At 37.7% G+C, this 19427-nt stretch overlaps 2 protein-coding genes and 1 pseudogene across 3 annotated transcripts; 1 reads left to right on the plus strand and 2 right to left on the minus strand.

The window, feature by feature from the left end:
- The first annotated feature begins 3430 nt into the window (after positions 1-3430).
- On the plus strand, positions 3431-6190 carry LOC149027418 (WAT1-related protein At1g68170-like). The gene is made up of 7 exons (XM_089146994.1): positions 3431-3627; positions 3828-3890; positions 4014-4130; positions 4986-5235; positions 5344-5502; positions 5602-5753; positions 5872-6190. The coding sequence occupies exons 1-7, from the start codon at positions 3431-3433 to the stop codon at positions 6188-6190; spliced, it is 1257 nt and encodes a 418-aa protein (XP_089003120.1).
- A 1917-nt stretch (positions 6191-8107) lies between these two features.
- LOC149027419 (WAT1-related protein At1g68170-like) lies at positions 8108-11755 on the minus strand. Its single transcript, XM_089146813.1, has 7 exons — positions 11193-11755; positions 10950-11012; positions 9833-9949; positions 9446-9707; positions 9185-9343; positions 8897-9048; positions 8108-8737 (listed from the first exon to the last, which is right to left on the minus strand). The coding sequence occupies exons 1-7, from the start codon at positions 11396-11398 to the stop codon at positions 8497-8499; spliced, it is 1200 nt and encodes a 399-aa protein (XP_089002939.1). The 5' UTR covers positions 11399-11755; the 3' UTR covers positions 8108-8496.
- Positions 11756-16195: 4440 nt separating this feature from the next.
- On the minus strand, positions 16196-19140 carry LOC149027420 (WAT1-related protein At1g68170-like; annotated as a pseudogene). The gene is made up of 7 exons (XR_016171988.1): positions 18737-19140; positions 18532-18594; positions 17834-17950; positions 17483-17732; positions 17208-17366; positions 16897-17048; positions 16196-16801 (listed from the first exon to the last, which is right to left on the minus strand). The product of XR_016171988.1 is annotated as a WAT1-related protein At1g68170-like (transcript).
- Positions 19141-19427: the final 287 nt, after the last annotated feature.

A 19427-nucleotide genomic window follows, 5' to 3' on the forward strand; every position in this document is an offset into this window, starting at 1 on the left:
TGGTTTTCACGTATCCACGCCCACCCCCCAACCCCACCCCAATAATAAAAAAAAAAAACTCTACATAGCTGAACACATAAAACCTAGTATTGTATTTATTGAGTCAGTTAGCATTGTTGATGTGATGTGCAGCCCCAAAGTCAGGATACAAGTTTCGTCTGCAATTGTGCCACCAGAAAATTCAGAAACATGCACGGAGGAGAAGCATTGGTCTACCTTGGATAGCATGATTTTAGCATTGGTCGTACCTTTAATAGAGGGGGAAGATGGAGTGGCAAGAAGTGAAGGACAATAGCCAAAAGATCTTCCATGAAAAGTTATGGCTTTGTTGTTTGATCGACCTCGAAAATGAGGGCAATAATGTTGAGCATTGCCTATCTGAGAGAGATTAGCCAAAAGTGAAGAGGAGTCATGGGCTAAGTCATTTTTTAGACGAATTTCTTGAGTGAGTAACATGCCTTTTAACTTAGCATAAGTGACAGGGAATCCATGAGTGGTTATAGAAGTAACAAATGTCGAATAATCAGGGTCCAAACCATTGAGAACATGCAAACAAATGTCATCATCTGAAATAGTCTTACCGGTAGCCACAAGTTGATCGGTAATCTGTTTAATGCGAAGAAGGTAGTGATCATGAATAATACTGTTACCTCGTTTCATGTTCTTTAATTGAAGATGGTGTTGCATAGGTAGTTTCAAGACAATGCCAGACTGTTTTGGCGGCAAAACAACCAACAACTTAAGCATGTACAGATTCGGTGAGTGACCCAATAAGCCAACATTATAAGCTGGTCTTGACGAATCCACGAAAGATAGTCAGGATTTGGTTTGCACATAGGGATGAGTTGTCTTCAATGGTGATAGTGGCAGGATGGCATATTGAAGAGCCATCCACAAGATGAAATAATTCATAAGTCTTCAAGAGAGGAACAAGTTGCGACCTCCATAGAAAGTTGTTGTTGTGTGTGAGATTAATGGTCAGTAGATTATTGAGGGAGGGAAGCAAAACTGGGGGGAGAAACAATCGGGATTGGTGCCAAGGGATGAGGCCAAGGGAAGGGCGGAGGCTATGAAGAGCCATCCACAAGATGAATAATCCATAAGCTTCAGAGAGGAACAAGGGCCCCCCCAAAAAGGGGGGGGGGGGGGGGGGGGGGGGGGGGGGGGGGGGGGGGGGGGGGGGGGGGGGGGGGGGGGGGGGAGAGGCGGGGGGCGTAGGAGGGAGGGAGATATCCCAAATACTTAAATACTTCATTATCTCCAACTTAAATTCTGTTCCTCGTATCATTGTCTCCAAATGGATACGTTTGACATCTTTGAGGCAAAAATTGAAGTTGGCCGGTGATGAACTCTTGGTGTTGTTGGTGAATTGTTCCTAACACCCAACAGAGTGCAACCTTTAATGAATTATTATATCTAAAAGAAGGAATGTTCTTTTTAGTAAAACATAACTAAAAGTATAAATAAATATCTACATGCAATTAGTGTTCCATATGTAGCGAGAAAAAGTTCTTAAATTGCTTTATAGAGTGGGAAACTGCCTTAAAGTTTAAGTTTCTAGGCAGATCCCAACCTAATTTATACTGTATAGAAGTGAGCATGAACCTAGGGGACTTCCCTAGCTGCTCAGCAGCCTTTGAATCATGTTTATGTGGATTCATGCTGGTTGTATACCTGCATTTTATATTAAATATCTACTCTTCCACTTCTGCGTTACCATCTTTTTTTATTATCTTATACTATATACTATATTAGAAAAGAAGAAGAAAGCTTAATTAAAAATTTATCTTTGTATGAATTTTAAAATTGATAGGCAAAGACCTGACGATCGCCACACACATTTGAAAGCAGTCCTACATATTAGGATTTTATAATTTCTTCTTTTTAAGTAAAGCTCCTAATATTAAAACTTACATCAATCAAGCTATTAGAGAAGGGTAGGGTACAATAAAAAGAGTGCACACCAAAGTTGATATCAAATTAAGGGAGGCGAAAACATCTCTTGCACTAATCTTTTGATATGATATATATGTCTTTGACACGCAACTATACATATTCTCTTGCTTAATAATGCTTTTCAGACCCCATGCACTGAATGAACTCAGAAATTAAAGCTTAAACAAAACCAATAGAAAGTAGTTAATTAGTAAACGCAGAGTCGGAGAGAAATGATGATCAAATCTCTCTTTTCAAGTTTTCATGGGATGGTCTTCTTTTCTGACGTGGTTGCGCACGCTAGAATGAGAGCTTTTGTCATATTTGGGGTTTTTCCTGGATCGTGCAGGCCATTATGCTGTTGTGTATTTTGGGGTGGTCATCGCTCAGGCACTAGCAACTGGACAACTGGGAATTCATCAAAACAAGGGCTTTGCTGGTAAGGTTTTTTCCTTCTTCTTTTCCCAAAGTTGAGTTTAAAGATGGCGGCGAGTCATTCTGGTAATTGAAGAATTCTATAAACATGACCCATTAGCTAAACTGAATATAGCAAAGATCCAGCAGCCGACAATACTATTATTAATAAGATGGGTTCAGGGGGTCTGGTTTCTATGCACCATCGCGCATGCATGCATGTCTTTAATCCTTCCTAACAGTACCGGAGCTGGAACCCATTAAGTTTGTTTCAATGCAGTTTCCCATACCTTCCACGAAGAACGCATGAATTGAATTTCCAAGGGACCCTATAGGACCATAGGTTGAGATGTGAATGTTATGTATGTGATTCTAATTCTTATATGATTGTGGAAGGTAGCACAGGGTGGTGGTAGTCTCTTGCAGAGAATGGACTTCATAGTTTATACTGTTAGGGTTAGGGTTTAATCACAAGGTCATTACAATACCTAAATGCCCATTAATTACACCGTTGGATTTATGACTCAAATACCTTAACATATACATGGGATTAAGGTTTTAACATACATTATGTAATCTTTCTCTCCCTACGTTGTATCATCGTGGGTTTTCTTTTCCCCAAGAGAAATCTAAAAATACAAAACAGAATTGTGAATGCTGGCGCGCGTCTCCCCAATAAAGTCAGTGCGAGAAAGAGATGTGAAAGGGGACTGAAGATCCATGGTTGGACCATCTAGCTTGGGATAAAAAGAGGATCTCCAAGAGACTGCACGCACGTGTTTACTCCAACATAACGATTGCATGAATCATACGCAAGCGATGACGAGTAAAACCGCATCATCCCAACTAGGGAAGGAGTAATTCAATTTGTTCCAATGCTGCTGCTGCTGCAGAACTTTCCTTGCACAAGAAGAGATCACTCTCACTCTCTTTCTGCCTGTGGGTCAGTGGGTTATAAATATCAATGGCTCGCGGATATATTTCATATCCATTAAAACCAAAAGCAAAGTGTTACAGCAAGAAAACGTCTGTCTTCTTGCTAGCTTCTTATCTCAATCTTTCTCCTAAACTCTGTATACGTATGGCTCTTGATCTATGCGACACTCTTCATGGGTTGAAACCTGTGATGGTTATGGTGCTGTGCCAGATCATCTATGCAGGTCTCAATGTATTCTATAAGCTGGCAACCAAGGATGGGATGGACCTGAGAATTTTGGTTGCTTACAGATACATCATAGCCACTGTTTTCTTGGTTCCCATTGCTTTCTTCGTTGAAAGGTACATTTTTTCTTTCGTTCATGACCTCTCTACTCTGCAAACTGTCGCTTGCAGCTACTGAGAATCATGAGGTTGAACCAAACCTTTCTTGATACGATTTATTTGCCAGAACAGAGGCCGAATTTTAAGTCATCTTTCTTTCCACTTGCTAATGGTGGAATGATTAATCTTTTGTTACGCATACATGTTTTTCAATGCAGAAATAGAAGACCAAAGTTGACGTGGACGGTCACCTTACAAGCATTTCTTTGCGGCTTATTTGGGTTAGTCATTCTCCTTCAAAACTAGTTTTAAACTTAAAATTTATTTAGCTGAAATACATCCTAACTTCCATAATAATTTATTCTGTCCTTTTGTAACTAATTCTATTCCTCTTTGTTGATCAGGGGGACGATGTCTCAGAATCTCTATCTATCTAGCTTAACCGTAACGTCTGTGACATTTACAGCTGCCATGTCAAACCTTATTCCAGCCATAACTTACATCATGGCTGTGATTCTCGGGTAGGTGAACTGGGCCCTCTGAGTGTGTTCATTAGTGTTTGTGAATAAAATAGGCAACTGAGATCGAGACTTATTTGTAGAATTGTGATAAGGAAGTGACAAGATGATTAGCCTGAGGTGTGCCAACGGACGCTTCCTTAAAGACCATAGAGGCCTCTAAGTAGTACTTCCGCGTTGAATGCGAGTTGGCCTCCAAAATACAAGTAGTTTGCCTAATAGCTCCTTAGATAGAGTTCTTTAAGGTAGTGTGATACGTTGTAATATGAACATGATAACAGTAGTAACTTGATGTAAAATTAGAAATTAGAAAGAAAAGAGAGACAAAGAGACAAAGGAGAGGACAGACAAAACTCCACACTCAAATCCTTAAAAAGACCCTCTACTTATAAAGGAATGAAAGCTCTTAGTGGGAGGGTGTACCTTTTGGTGGAATAGATGTGTCTTCCCCAGGAGACACCTCTTGGCTTGAAGAGACACCTGTTAGTGCCAAAGGGACACCTTGTTCCAAAGAAACATTTATCTTAACTAAGGACAACAAAGGTGTCCATTGGTTTCAAAAGACATGTTTCTTGGATTGGAACCCAATGGATATGATCTAAATGGATAAACCCATTTACAGTATCCAATCAAGTTAAATGGAGCAACCCATTTAACTATCCATATCCTTAAAAAATGAATATGTTAATCATAAGTCTAATCAAGCCATGCCATATCATAATCAACCAACCAAGGATGTCTTTTTGGGACTTATTTTTCTTTCCAAAACCAACAATTAAATGTAGTAGCTTTCACTTTTATGTTTTGTGATGGATCATTATTCAGCATTTTGATTGGTTTTAATTTAATTGATCAAAGGCTAGAGAAGCTGGGTATTCGGACGTTAGCGGGGAGAGCAAAGATGGTGGGAACTGCCATATGCATAGGAGGAGCAATGGTGCTAAGTTTCTACAAAGGAGCAGAAATCAACATTTGGTCAACAAATATCGACCTTACTCGTGGGCTTGGCAACAGAGATGCTTCACACCAAGAATCTAGTAATCTTGTTCTAGGTTTATTACTGGCTCTTGGTTGTTGTATCTGTTACGCAGTCTGGTTGAATATTCAGGTCTAATTTTTTTAACGATAGTTGTCATTTAGAGAGAAATACATACTCTTAATATCTAACAATGACTGAAAATTTCTTCCCCCTTTCGGGTTTCTATTGTCTGTCCAGGCTAAGATGAACGAGAGGTATCCCTGCTACTTCTCAAGCACAGCCCTAATTTGTATAATGGGCTCAATACAAAGCGTCGCTTATGCTCTATGCATGGAGAGGAGGTGGGAGGAATGGAAGCTTGGATGGAACATCAGGCTTTGGACCGTCACTTATGCGGTATTGCATTAGATTTTAAGGTTCTTCTTCTAATGATATTGATTGGAGATTTGGAGGTTAACATTGATGAATGAATGTGTTGTGGTGTTGTTGGTGTAGGGAATATTCGCAACAGGGGTGATGTTTACAGTCATCGCATGGACAGTTAGGGCAAGAGGTCCTCTATTTGTAGCAGTTTTCAACCCTCTTTTGCTAGTGTTGGTGGCAATCTTGGGTTCCTTACTCCTCAATGAGAAACTACATGTTGGAAGGTAGTTCTCGTATTTATGTGCCCTTCTGGTTTTAATTGAGTAACTAGCTAGAAATCTACATGGAATCATTAATTAACTGTACGTGGATGTGAATTTCACTTGCAATTTATTTTTGCAGTGTTGTAGGAGGTACAGTGATAGTGATGGGATTGTATGTGGTGCTATGGGGGAAAGGGAAGGAGATGAAGAAGATGATGTCTCAGCTTATGCCATCCAAGAGTGACAGAGTAGAGGAGCATGTCGAGGTGGTGATCTTCACCAGTACCAGCCCCTCTTCTTCACCTATTACCAACAACGACATGAATAGCAATGACAAAACTAAAATTCACCAATTAAATGATGCTAGTCATAATTTGACGATACATTCCCAAATTATGTCAACATCAACAAAAGAGAAGGACGATGAGGAAGATGTGGTTGTGAATGAACATCCATAGAACACATATATGGTTTCTACTTGGCTGGAAAGAATAACACCTTGAATTGTATATTGTTATTTTTATAGTCACACTTTTTAATTGGAGAAACACATCCAATCCCTTGGGTGAAAATAATGTAAATCACTGATCATTTTAGTTATTTATTTTTGTTGCTCTTACAAAATTGTTCATGTAATGGATTGACATATTATAAATATTGTATTCTCAAGAAAATATTTAAGATTCTAAAAGCAGTTTAGACAACGTATGCTTAATGAAACTTTATCAAGGCCCAAATTTAAAAAGAGAGGTTTTTGGTGACAGAAGCAATAATTAACTTAAATCTTAACCTATAGAACAAGAAATTTATATTTTTTCAAATAAATAATAAAGTTTTGAACTTTATTTTATTTTTCAAATTTTATCTTCCAATATGTAGCTTTTCATTGAGAAGTACGGAGCCCCTTATTGCCACTAAGACAAGCAATAGAGGATTGAACATCGACACTTATAATGGACATCCTTTTTCCTATACCCCATGCTTTGCATCATTAAGAAGTTAATTATTGGGTTATTGTTCTTGGTGATGGAGTTTTCAATTGAAGCAGGCAAAGATGAAGGGTCGTCGTTATCATGTGAATAATAGTGACCACCACGTCTCTTTAGTCTAGTTCTCTAGAGTTTTTTTTGACGGATAAACTTAGACATCCACTTTATCTTTCCTTTCCTCTATCTATCATTGTTGCCCCTACAATGATGCAAAACTTTTGTTGATGGAAATTATATATATATATATATATATATATATATATATATATATATATATATATATATATATATATATATATATATATATATATATATATATATATATATTGGGTACAAAGAAGCTTTATTAAGCCGGGGAATGAGGATATTAATATGACTCAGCGAGAGTCGAATGCACGATCTCTTCATTAAAAAGTGTTGGTTTCAATCACTAGAACAACTTTACGTTGGCAATTATTAAAAATATTTTAGAAAATTATAAATTCTAAAAAATATTTAATTATTAGTTAACCAAAATGTTCAAAGCAACATGAATTTTTCTGTGATAGTAAATTTTATTTTATTTTTTGGTTGTATTTTTTAACATGTAGCTTTTCATTAATTAGGAGATCATGATTGCCGCCAAAACATGGGTTAGAGGATTGAATATCGACATGAAAATAGATCCCTTTCCTAGATACCCCACTTTATCTTTGTAAAAATCAATCTTGATTCCATTTTCAATCTATTCCAGGATTCAAATCTTCAGTCATGAAAGCAAAATAAGGAAGAAAAAAAAAATTTACTCCATAATACCTATTTTTGGTGTTCTTATACAAGTATAATTGAATAAATAAAGTCACACCTGAATAATCAACCAGAGTGCATTATAGAATCAGGAACCAAATTAAGGGCAACAATGATCCGAATATGACATTAGCCGACCTGTTTGGGGCTGAAGCTGGCGTAAGAGCTCCACTCGAATATTGCTCATCCTCCCACGCCTATGGGTGTCCCTGGCATTTTAGCTTTCTCTAATAAGTAATAACGTTCAAATCTCTAATCTCTCTAACCTTCTGGATAATCAACCCGATCCATCAACATTTATGATATATTTATTTAATTTCTAAAATATCAATGAGGGTTCTGTTTGGATTCATCAGAGCTATAAAAAGGGAAATTAATCCAAAATTTACGCGAGAGTTATAGCTAATGATATTTTGATAATTTAACCAGTGAAGTTAACTGGGCTTTTTAACAGTTTTAATTTCCCCTGTGACTGGGCACATTAGGGAAGAAACAAGTAATTTCAGTCTAGAATAAGTGATTCAAATGTAAATTTTTCTTAAAATAATCTAGATTTGAAATTTTGTATTTGAAGAATACCAAATATGTATATTTCCTCGTACGTCTTTGCTAGTCTCCCAAAAAGATATTACAGTCTTAAACTACTAAAGAACTTACATTGCTAATGTTCTATTTCTATTATCTATGTATTTCTAAAACATAAACTTTAAAAACACAAGAAAAAAAAGGAAAAATTGACAGTCCAAAAATTACGAGAACGGTGGATGAGTAGGCTTTGAATAAACCGTCATCCCTTCCGATCATTTTTGTCTTCTACTCATCGTTTTGGCATTCTCTTTTGAGCATCTAAATATCTAGAAGAGCTACACAATTATCTCATACGGTTTCTTTGTCCTGTTCCTTTTCTTTTTTGAAACTGAACTTCCTCTTCTTTTTCATCGATGGCTACTAATATGCCTAAGAGAATCATAGTCAAATTATATGATGCATCATTGAGAAGTTAAATCGTTGGGATTATTGTTGGTGGTGGCGGTGGTGTTTCCATTTGTGACAGGTAAAGATGAAGGCTTGTCATCTGGGTTGGTGATAACAAGAATCACCTCTATTGTTCCTGGTTCTCCTGAGCTCTTGGACGGGGTAGGGGTAAGCTTAGACATCTTCTTCATCTCCTTCCCTTTACCCCATAGAACTCCATATAGCCCCACAACTATTAATGCCGACCCTACAATGCTGCAAAATTTGTATTTAATATAGGTGGTTATCAAATATTAAAAATATTAGTTGAAAAAAATATGAATTCTAAGGGAGTATTTGTCTACTAGCTGAGAGGTCCAAAATGGAGATGAATTAATTTCTACTGCTGTTGTAGTAAATTTTGTTAATATTTACCTTCCAACATGAAGCTTTTCATCGAGGAGTAAGGATCCCATTATTGCCACTAAGACAAGCATTAGAGGATTGAATATGGACACAAATAATGGACCCCTTTCCCTGATACCCCATGCCACCATTGTAAACATGAGTCCTGATGCCATTATTCCCTACACCACCAACACAACACAACACAACACAAGGACCAATGTTACAGGTTTCAAAATTTTCAAAATAAAAAATTCACTCCCATCGATATCTCATTCTTTCATTAATTTGGGTACAAAGTTGATTGATTGATTTTACCGAGTAAGCCGTAGTCCAAAGCCTAATATTCCATCCGAGCTTCCAATCATACCACTTCCTATCTACACAGAGAGCATAGATGGTGCTTTGAATTGCTCCCATCATACACATTAAAGCTGTACTTGATAAGGAGCATGGGTACACCTTGCTCATCTTAGCCTGGAAATTAGATACATAAAAGGAGAAAACTTTCAGTGGAAGTGGAGGACATTTTTGGTATTTTAATACTGCCAAAGTATAATTGAATTAATAGAGTCAAACCTGAATAATCAACCATAGTGCATAAGAGATACAGGAACCCAGAGCCAGAAATGATCCCAATACGAGATTAGTCGACTCTGGAGGAGTTGAAGCTGACGTGGACGATCCACTCCCAACCGTACGAGTTAAGTCAACTATAGTTGACCAAAGGCTGATCTCTTTTCCTTTGTAGAGGGTCAGCACCATTGCCCCTCCTATGCCTATGGCTGTCCCCAAGATCTTAGCTTTCCCCGCTACCGTCGAAATCTCTAATCTCTCTAGCCTTTTGGATATATAATCAACCAAACACATCAACCATGCATTATTGCTCTACTTATTCTAAGTTCAAAAACTAATTTAAGTTTCATGAAATTAAGTTAGAGAAACGGAAATTAACCCAAAGCTTACTTGATAGTCACAGCTATGATATAAGTAATAGCTGGAATAAGATTAGTCATGGCAGCTGCATATGTCACTGAGGTTACCGATAAGCTTGCCAAGTATAGATTCTGAGATAATGTTCCCCTGACACCCAAAGAAACAGAAAAATACAAATAATGAATCATTATTAAACTAACAAATATAATATAAAGGAGGTATAACGTGACTTTAAATTAACCATATGCATGTTTAAGTGTTTAACCCCCAACCCCCTTCCCCCCTTAAAAAATAAAATGAAAAGAAAGAAGAAAAGGTCATATATGCTTCAATGAGAGTGTCTGAATGAAGTACCCAATTAGCGGGGGAGGCCTTCATTGTACATAGTCTATCTACGAGGCAACCTTCATCCTGTGTTTTAATTTTTATATCTTTCCTTTCTTTCTCTCTCTTCTAGTATTTTTTGACAAAACAGATATTATCATATTTACCATCCGTTAGAAAGAATCTAATCAAATAAAAGTACACGACCAAAGAATGTAAAAATAACATGTAAAATCAAATAAACAATACCGATATGAACTTTAGAATCTTTGAATTACCTCATGCGTATAAAACTATTTTCTACTTTTTTTTCTTCTTCCGTACTTTGTAAAGTAATGTAAATCATATTAATAAAACCTCATTGAAGATTTGCAATCCTTGTGAGCCTAATCTAACCTTGAGATTTAGTTTATTCCTAGAACGGCTAACTCTATAGTAATATTCTAGCCCAATAGGCGCTGCATTTTACAAGTAGGCACTGCAAGTTACAAGTATGATAGTTTGGTCTCTTGCTTCTAAGTGAATTCTAGATTGCAAACCCTTGTTTCCTTTTTTTTTATTTTATTTTTATTTTATTTTTTCGTAACATCTAGAGCTCTCTTGTTTCTTCTTGCCTTTTAGGTTAATGAAAACCTTCTGACAAAAGAAAAAGAAAGGGGGGAAAAAAAATCATAATAACGAAACCATAGTGTAACACGTGGACTAAGAGTAGAACAGGAAAGGAAGGAAGACCGTGAGATTTTCTTCGGCGTAGATTAAAAAAATAGTTCCAAGATTTAAACGCACTAAAACAGAAGAATCGTTTTAAGAAGAAATAATTTACCCAAACAAGCCACAAAAAAATGCTTGGAAGACGATCGTCCATGTCAACTTTGGTCTGCTTTTTCTGCAAACAATAACATGTGGCGGTTAAGCAATCTCGGAGAGAGTAATGGTGACTTCAACTTTAATCTTTTAGTATTGTGAGACCAGCCGAGGTCCAGCATTTAACAGTCGCAAATAGAACTTGAGAGACACAGAAAAAAAGAAAGAAAGAAAAAAATGACGGTATATAGCTAGCAGTAACCTTTCCAAGAAGAAAGCAACCGGAACCAAGAAAACGGTGGCGAACATGTATCTGTAAGCAACCAAGATGTGGAGGTTCATTCCATCTTTGGTTGCCAATTTGTAGAATACATTGACACCGGCAAAGACGATTTGAACCACTACCATCACCATCGCCGGTTTAAACCTATGAAGGAAATTGCAGTGATAAACCTCCATCTTCTCCATGTATGTATGTATGTAATAAGTAGTAGTGTTTAAAGAATTAGAAAGAAATTTCCTTTCTCTCAACTCTTATCTTAGCTAAGAAAAGGGTTTGGAAGAAGTGAGAGAGTAGAAGGGAGGCAGAGAGAGAGAGAGACACAGCGAGATGAAATAGAGGAGGAGATCGAAGAGTGATATTTATAGGGTAGAAAGAGAGAGAGAGAGAGGGACCGAGTCCCCAGTTGCCTGTTGGGTTCAAACTTCAAACACTAATAACGAGTAAAGAGCGAGAGCAACAGAAGCGGAGACCAGAGACTTGAGAGAGAAGCTAGCTCGAAAGAAAGGAAGAAAGATCTTTTGATCTCTTGAGCATCACCTCACCTGATCACCTGATCTCAGCTGGGGAGGAATAAGAGAAAGAGGGCGATTTAGATGGAGTTCCAAATTTAGAGTAAATGAAAGTGCCAGTTGTTGCGCTTGTCACTCAACAGTTTACTCTTGCCTATGCCACGGGTACATACAGCAGTGTCCAACTGTGAATCACACTCTTCTTGCCTATGCTTCATGACGTGTTAGGTTGACACACTAGCTATATATATATATGTGTGTTTACTCATCACAAAAATTCATACAACACAAACAAACCAAATTTGAGAGATTTAACTTTAATACAATCATATATATATATACAAGCCACCCAACCCAACACGTACGAATCCATTTAATGTGCTCTTGGATGGGCTAGCTGGGATACTCACAACCACTAAGGTCATTTTGTGCGAATTGAACCTTTGAAATATATTGGATTCGACCTCTACAAACCTGGTCCGTTGGATTTCTCTTTTCAAGTGATTGGGTTTTTGGAAATTTGAACAACGGAAAAACCACATAAAAGAGATAAGATATGAATCTTCCTCATAACAATTTCCACAGCTTGATCATTAATTTTTGATATTAGAATTTTATAGATTACGAATGACACATAACCAGTAAGAAGGAATTGCCATAATTTCATGTTGAACCCATAAATAAGGGTTCCACAAGAGTGTGGTGGCATTTGACAAGAACCCTTCTTATTCTTAGTGTTCGGACGTGGACTAGCTTTTCATAAACTATATGAAATGGAATGTGTATGTTATCAACAACGACATCAGGAAAAGAAATCATCTAATGATAGGTGTTTCTTTTCTTTTTCTTTTTTTGAGACATCAAAAGAAAAATATTTCAATCGTGCAAATGATTCTTGTTTCAGGGAATAATTCATTCTCTTCAACCAACCATGATCAACAAGTTTGCATTTGTGTTTTCTTAAGCTTTTGAAGAAAGAGAAGGGACAAGTAATAATGGTCTTATATTCTTATTCGGATCCTTTCACTTTGGCTCTTTGTTAGCTCTATAACATAATGCACAATTTCGTGTCGGTCAGGTGTATTAATCTTAACACATTAGGTCGATGCACTGCCATTAGGTTTGAGATAGGTCAAATTGGTCTTTTGTTTTATTTTCTACCCACAAAAAAGAAATACTAAACCGAAAACCAAAACGTATGTAACATAATGTGATCCATTCATGCACCTTAACTTCTATACTTAATAAAGACATTCAACATTGAATATTTTGAAATTTCTTTTCCACAATAGGATTTTCATGGACAAGATATACTTTTAAAAAGGTGATTGCATGTCAAATGCACGAGAAGAGGTTGGAGTTTTTAAGAAATTTTGTTTTGAAGATAAAAAGTAGATGGAGCACTTAAGTTTAAGGTGTGGTAGAAAGTCGTAGTAGGGGTGCTATAAATAGTATAAATATTCCAGATGTGGGAGAATAATGTCTTCTGTCCCTGAAACCATAAATAGTGTGGTGATGATAACACCTATGGGCCTAAGTATCTAACTACAGTAGTAGCATTCAATAAAGTAAGATTTATTTATGAAAAGCATTTCCATTCAATACATATAGTTTACAAAAGGTGGTGGGGGAAGAGCGCAAAGCATTACAATTTACAAATAGAAGCCACCATTGCGTACCATTAACTTCACATGTATACATAAATTGCTTATTTTGGGTAGACATTTTTAAAGTCTCTCTTAGAGTCTGGACTCAGAATAATATTAAGGAATCATCTGATTCAAAAGTTGTCCTAACTTCAAAACTTCAAGGCAGTTTTTCTGGCCATTAATGCGTTGAGTTTTCTACTTGGCTTTTTCAAAATTGAGGAGGTAGTAAAATGTCAATGTCAATGAGCTTGTATGGATCAAAAGAAAATTCTTTTATGGGTAGTTTAAAAAGAAAAAAGAAAAAAAAAATTTGAATTCAAAATTAATATCATGGGATAGATGTTGCAGACCAAAGGAAGAAGGAAAGCTTGGATTCAAAAGAATAGCCAACATCAATTAAGCACTTCTACTCAAACAAGGGTGGAGGCTTCTAGTTGAAAAAAGATTCCATTTGGGCCCAATTCTTAAAGGCAAGATATTTTTTCAAATACATCTCTCTTTCATCCAACAACAAAGAAAAAAAAGAGGATCATGGACATGGAATAGCATTTGTGCTATTCTACCAACTCTTCAACAACTGGTGAGGAAACAAATGCAAAATGGAAAAGATACCTCATTCTAGTTTGATCCTTGGATAACATCGACCACAAATCATTTGGTAGGAGTCCATCTTTAAGACCTTGGCTGCCCAACTCAACAGTTGAAGATGTGGTTAATTTCATACAATTCAGAAACAAGGAGTATTCTAACAATCTTGTTTTACCTTCTAATACAATACTGACAACTGAATAGGATTCGTGAATCTCATTGGTATCTCCAAATGGAACATTCACAACAAAAATGGTGGGAGATGTTGTCAGAAAAACAAATCCAACCACAAATCCGGTGGGGAGTACAAGGTGGTGGAAATTCCTATAGAAACTACCCATACACCCCAAGTTCAAGTCCTTTTTTTGGAGGCTATTAAATAAAGTTTACCCCTAGTTGCATCATTATATCCTTTGATAAGTTCCTCACCGCTATGCATATTCTATTCCCGAGCCGATGAAACATATTGGCATTTGTTTATCTTTTGCGAATGGACCAAAAGATTATGGGCTGCAGGACTTTGGGGCCTCAGAACGGAAAACCTCATTGTTCATTCTGATTCCATTCTTCAATTGTGTGATACCATGATCACTAAGTGGGGGATGGATAACACAACACAAAAATGGACTTTGTCAGTTTTCAAATATGGTACTCAATATCATAAATAGATGGGTGGGGGAACTCCAACTTAACTCATCTTGGCCAATTCAACTCGAAGACACGGAAATGCGCGAAGTCTTGCTGATATCAAATTTGTTTATGGGGAAATTAAGGATATCCACAACCTAGATTATGTGTGCAGGTTCATAAACCGGGATACGACACAATGGCATGGGAGTTGGATATATGGAACTAAACCATACTTACCTCATCTTGGCAGGAACAAGGGCTCAACGTTGGTGGACACTTGAGACACGGAATCACTTACATGATCGTGCTGATGTCGCAATCTAACCCCGTGATGAAATATCAACATTTGTTTATTGTGAGAAACATTAGGACACTTATCTATATTAATGATGTGTAAGTGCTTTCTGAAGGGTTTTCTATAAAAAAAAAATCTGAATATAGACCTCCCCCTCAACCTCGGTACGCATGGAGCGTCTGAACACAATTAGGTGTGAGTGTTTATGTGCAAATAGCACGACCACCATCAAGGATTGACCTGAAATAAAGGTATCATTAGCAAGAGAACAAGGGCACAAGTGATAATTGGTGGAATACTTGATGGCATCACATTACATGAAATCTGGTACAATGATGAGGTAACAACTTTGTCGCCAACAATCTAACTGCCTGGATGGAAGAACTTTAAATGGCACTTAAATATTATTCACATGTTGATTAGTCTAAATAATTGTATTAAGACCCAATTCATAAAAAAACTCAAGAATCCCGTTTTGAAGTCTCCAATCTTCTTTGGACAACATTTTCTATGATAGCTACGCTTGCTTAATGCACGGTGGGATTGTCATTTGAGACTCTGCCACATAAATGTATGGTGTAAGTGCTTTGCTTCAACTCCGAGTTTTTATAACCCCACGGAGGGGCAACCAGGGGCCGGTTGGGCCGGTTTTGGGGGGGGGCCCAAAGTTGTTGTCTACATATCAAGGGGAAAAAATTGGTCTCGATTGTCCCCCCGTCCTCCTCAACTCGGTTCGGTAAGTACTCAAGAAGAGAGTGCACAGAACAACAATTAGGTTTTGAGTGTTTATGTGCAAATAGCACTGCCCAGCCATCAAGGATTTAACTTGGAAATAGTGAGTGGGGAGAAGTTCAACATTCAACCTTTTGGGGGTAAAAAAACAGGGTACAAGGATCCAAAAACATAAGAATTACACTAGAAGATATGCTAGATATGCTTTAAAGGACTTCCTTCAACTCCAAAAACATCGAAGAGGTCTCTGGACTGAACTCCACCTTTGTCATCCAGTAAACAACTTTGTTCGCTCCACAACCAACACGCTTGAAGCGAATGCGCCACTACCTCTTAACTGTTTCTAAAATGATTATATGATTACATTTGGATCCCTAAATTTGTTGTTTATAATTTTTGTTTCTCTTTATATAGAATTTCTCGCTTGTGTAGGTGTTACTCATCTTCTCTCGCCTTTACCTACTTACGCATGTAAAATATAGTCGTGTATTTCTGCCCAACACATACAGTCATGTCAACGAATAGTAAATAATAATGTATAATGTATTTTAGGTCCAGCTCGGCCCACATACAAAAGCCCATTATGCTTTATAAAACCAAGTCAATTAAGCCCAATTGAAACGCAAACATGACATTGTAGTTGCCTAGCTGGGGCCATATATATGTAGTAGGCACCACCACCACTACCATAACGTAAGGTAAAGGTAGCAACTTGTTATGAAGAGTCAGATGAGGGGACTGAATATATAAAATACTGCTTTATTGTCTAATTTATGCACCTACTAAACTATAGTGTCTCTTGTAAATATTAAATAACAACTATATATGAACGGCCTAAATATGGCTCTTGATGGAACAGGAACACCACTTCTTCCTCTTCCTCTTCCTCCACCTGCATCTATCTGCCGTTGTTAATAGAGCTGGAGAAACTAATCTGGTCAAATTTGAAAGCAGCATCGATCATTCAATTGAAATGTGAATTGTTAGGGTTGTTGTTGATGGAGGTGTAAGTCAATGGTAGTAGGAGAAGAAGAAGAAGAAGAAAGGGTGCTACCATTGGCACCCACCTCAATTTCCTTTGCTTCTTTAGACAACATAAGCTGATCAGACGTCTTCATCACCTCCTTACCCTTCCCCCAAAGCACCACATAGAGTCCAACCACTATCAATGCTGCCCCTGCAATACTGCAATTAGAAGAATGAACTATAAATTAATCTCTCGATCAAAGTTTAAAGTTACAGGCAATTCTAGAATTCAAGAGTTGCGCGCCCATCTTTACCTTCCAACATGCAGTTTCTCATTAAGAAGCAGGGAATCTACGATGGCCACCAACACTACTCCTAAAGGGTTGAAAATTGACACAAAGAGTGGACCTCTAGCTCTTGAACCCCATGTTGTCAACGTGAACATCAGCCCTGATGCCATTATTCCCTACAAGAATTATCGATCATAACCTCTCAACACATCCAACCATCAATCATAGTTGGGCTTCACTTCTTATAAACCATCAATCAAAGAACAAAAAGGATCAATTAAACTATCAAACAAAAGCTACATCTTTATCGTTCATATCTAGAATCCATCTCATACCGCATAAGCCACGGTCCAAAGCCTGATGTTCCATCCAAGCTTCCATTCTTCCCACTTCCTCTCCATGCACAGAGCATAAATGACACCCGTTATTGAACCCATCAAACACATTAGGGCCGAGCAAGATAAGTAGCATGGGTAGCTCTTGATCATCTTAGCCTAGAAAGAAAATAAAACCGATCCAAAAAGGGGGAAATACATAATTGTTAGTAGATATAGAACGGCAACATTGTGGGTTTTCTACTTCAAATTAACCTCATTACAAAAAATCACACCTGAACAATTAACCAGATTGCATAGGAGAAACAACAACCAAGAGCCAGTAGTGAGCCCAATATGCGACTTCCAAAGTCTCTGTGTGAAGCTGCAGGCATCCCAAACCCACGAGTAAGGTCAACGCCGGTTAACCAAATGTTGATCTCTGCCCCTTTGTACAAGGTCAGTACCATTGCCCCTCCTATGCCTATGGCGGTCCCTATCATCTTCGCTTTCCCCTCTAATGTCCGAATCCCTAGTTTCTCTAATCTTTGGGCAATCAGTGAGTAAATATATATATAGGGTTATCGATCAGTATGCAGAAGAAAATGCCATTAATATTCTATCCAAATGAAAAGCTCAAAGCCTACCCGAGAATCCCAGCCAAGATGTAGGTTACGGCTGGAATAAGGTTTGTCATGGCTGCTGCAAATGTCACTGACGTCAAAGTTAAGCTTGACAAATATAGGTTTTGAGCCAAAGTTCCCCTGATGGATAAAATTGAAGAAAGTGAAAATGAGACAAGGTCACAAACATGATTCTTTTTTTCTTTTTTTTGTTGGGCGTAATAAAATTGCCCACTTGGACATTCGGCAGATCAATTCTAGGGAAAAATCATGTAAAAAATTACCAAGATGTCCTTGGGGCAGGAATGTTTGCACCACCCCTTAGAAAGCATAGTTTTTTCTTTTGTGGTAGAACTTGGAAAGCATAGTTGTATGTTATAAAAAGGGGCTTTGAAGACTGCTTGAAGTCGACATAACCTGGTAGGCTGCTACCATGAAGAAAATTTGGAAAGAGAATATGACTTCAGCAACGTAACCTTTATTTATTGCATAACCTCGGAAAATGGGAAAAAAAGAACAAGTATACATTATTATTTTCTTTTTGGGGTTCACAGTTTGATTTGAAACGGCAAGTTTTTATGAAATCGAAACCAGACCATGTGAAACTGTCCCTTTTGAAAACTAGGGCAAACTGAAGTTTTTTAGGTTTAATTTTAAATAGCAGATTTGAATTCTCAAATTTTCTTCCTGAACTGCTAACAGTAGTGGGATGTTTGAGTTACCCAAATAAGCCGCAAAGAAACGCTTGGAAGGTGACCATCCATGTCAACTTTGGTCTGCTATTTCTGTGATCAGTAAGAAATTAAAATGACCAGTCTCAGATTTTCTTCTTCAACCAAAAGAGAAAAGAGCTGTTTTGAGGACTAACATGACATATTGGTTAACTCAGATATATCAAAAGAGTGCGGGAAGGCAAAAGCAGCAAACCTTTCGACGAAGAATGCAAGTGGAGCAAAGAAAATGGTGGCGAAGATGTATCTGTAAGCAATCAAGATCCGCAGGTCCATCCCATCCATGGTTGCAAGCTTATAGAAGACATTGACTCCCGCAAAGATCAGCTGGGTCAGCACCATCGCCATCGCCGGTTTCAACCCGTTAAGGAAGTTGCAGAGGTCACCAGCCTTAGTCATACTCGAACGTCTTCCGTCTTCGACCATTACTACAGCTGAGACAAACCTTCCTCACCACTCTATCTCTACTAGAAGAGAAGAGGGGGAGAAAGATGGAGAGAGAGGATTCAGAAACTGAAAACGACTAAAGTGAAAGGGAAGAAGCTAGAAAGTAGAAACCAAGAGAGAAAGTCGGTTGATCTGCATGAGGAGACTGAGAGAGAGGGAGAGGCCAATGGGGAAGAAAGGCGCTGAGTAGATTGCTGGCATTTATTATATTTAACTGCCAATTGTTGTTGCGCTATTACACGATGTCACATCTTATGCATGATTCCTGACGTGTTTCCCGTTGGCATGCACTCGACGGGTCAATTCCGAATCCGCTTTGCCACGTACACAAGATCCACTTATGGAAAGTCCCGATCGGAGATAGTAATGTGTCCAAGTCACTCGATTGGTAACATCAACGCCTCTTCGATCTATTCTTACAAGATTCATTTGAATTTTTT

Source organism: Hakea prostrata, chromosome 1, assembly GCF_041222555.1.
Source record: "Hakea prostrata isolate BN-2017 chromosome 1, UWA_Hpros_2, whole genome shotgun sequence".
Lineage (NCBI taxonomy): Eukaryota > Viridiplantae > Streptophyta > Magnoliopsida > Proteales > Proteaceae > Hakea > Hakea prostrata.

Coding starts and splice junctions, on each gene's coding strand:
- LOC149027419 (XM_089146813.1), bottom strand. CDS start 11,398: ATGGAGAAGATGGAGGTTTATCACTGCAATTTCCTTCATAGGTTTAAA. Junction 11,013..11,192: donor GTTGCTTTCTTCTTGGAAAG/GTTACTGCTAGC, acceptor TATTGTTTGCAG/AAAAAGCAGACCAAAGTTGA. Junction 9,049..9,184: donor TTTGGACTACGGCTTACTCG/GTAAAATCAATC, acceptor TTGGTGGTGTAG/GGAATAATGGCATCAGGACT.
- LOC149027418 (XM_089146994.1), top strand. CDS start 3,431: ATGGCTCTTGATCTATGCGACACTCTTCATGGGTTGAAACCTGTGATG. Junction 3,628..3,827: donor ATTGCTTTCTTCGTTGAAAG/GTACATTTTTTC, acceptor TTTTCAATGCAG/AAATAGAAGACCAAAGTTGA. Junction 5,754..5,871: donor GAGAAACTACATGTTGGAAG/GTAGTTCTCGTA, acceptor TTATTTTTGCAG/TGTTGTAGGAGGTACAGTGA.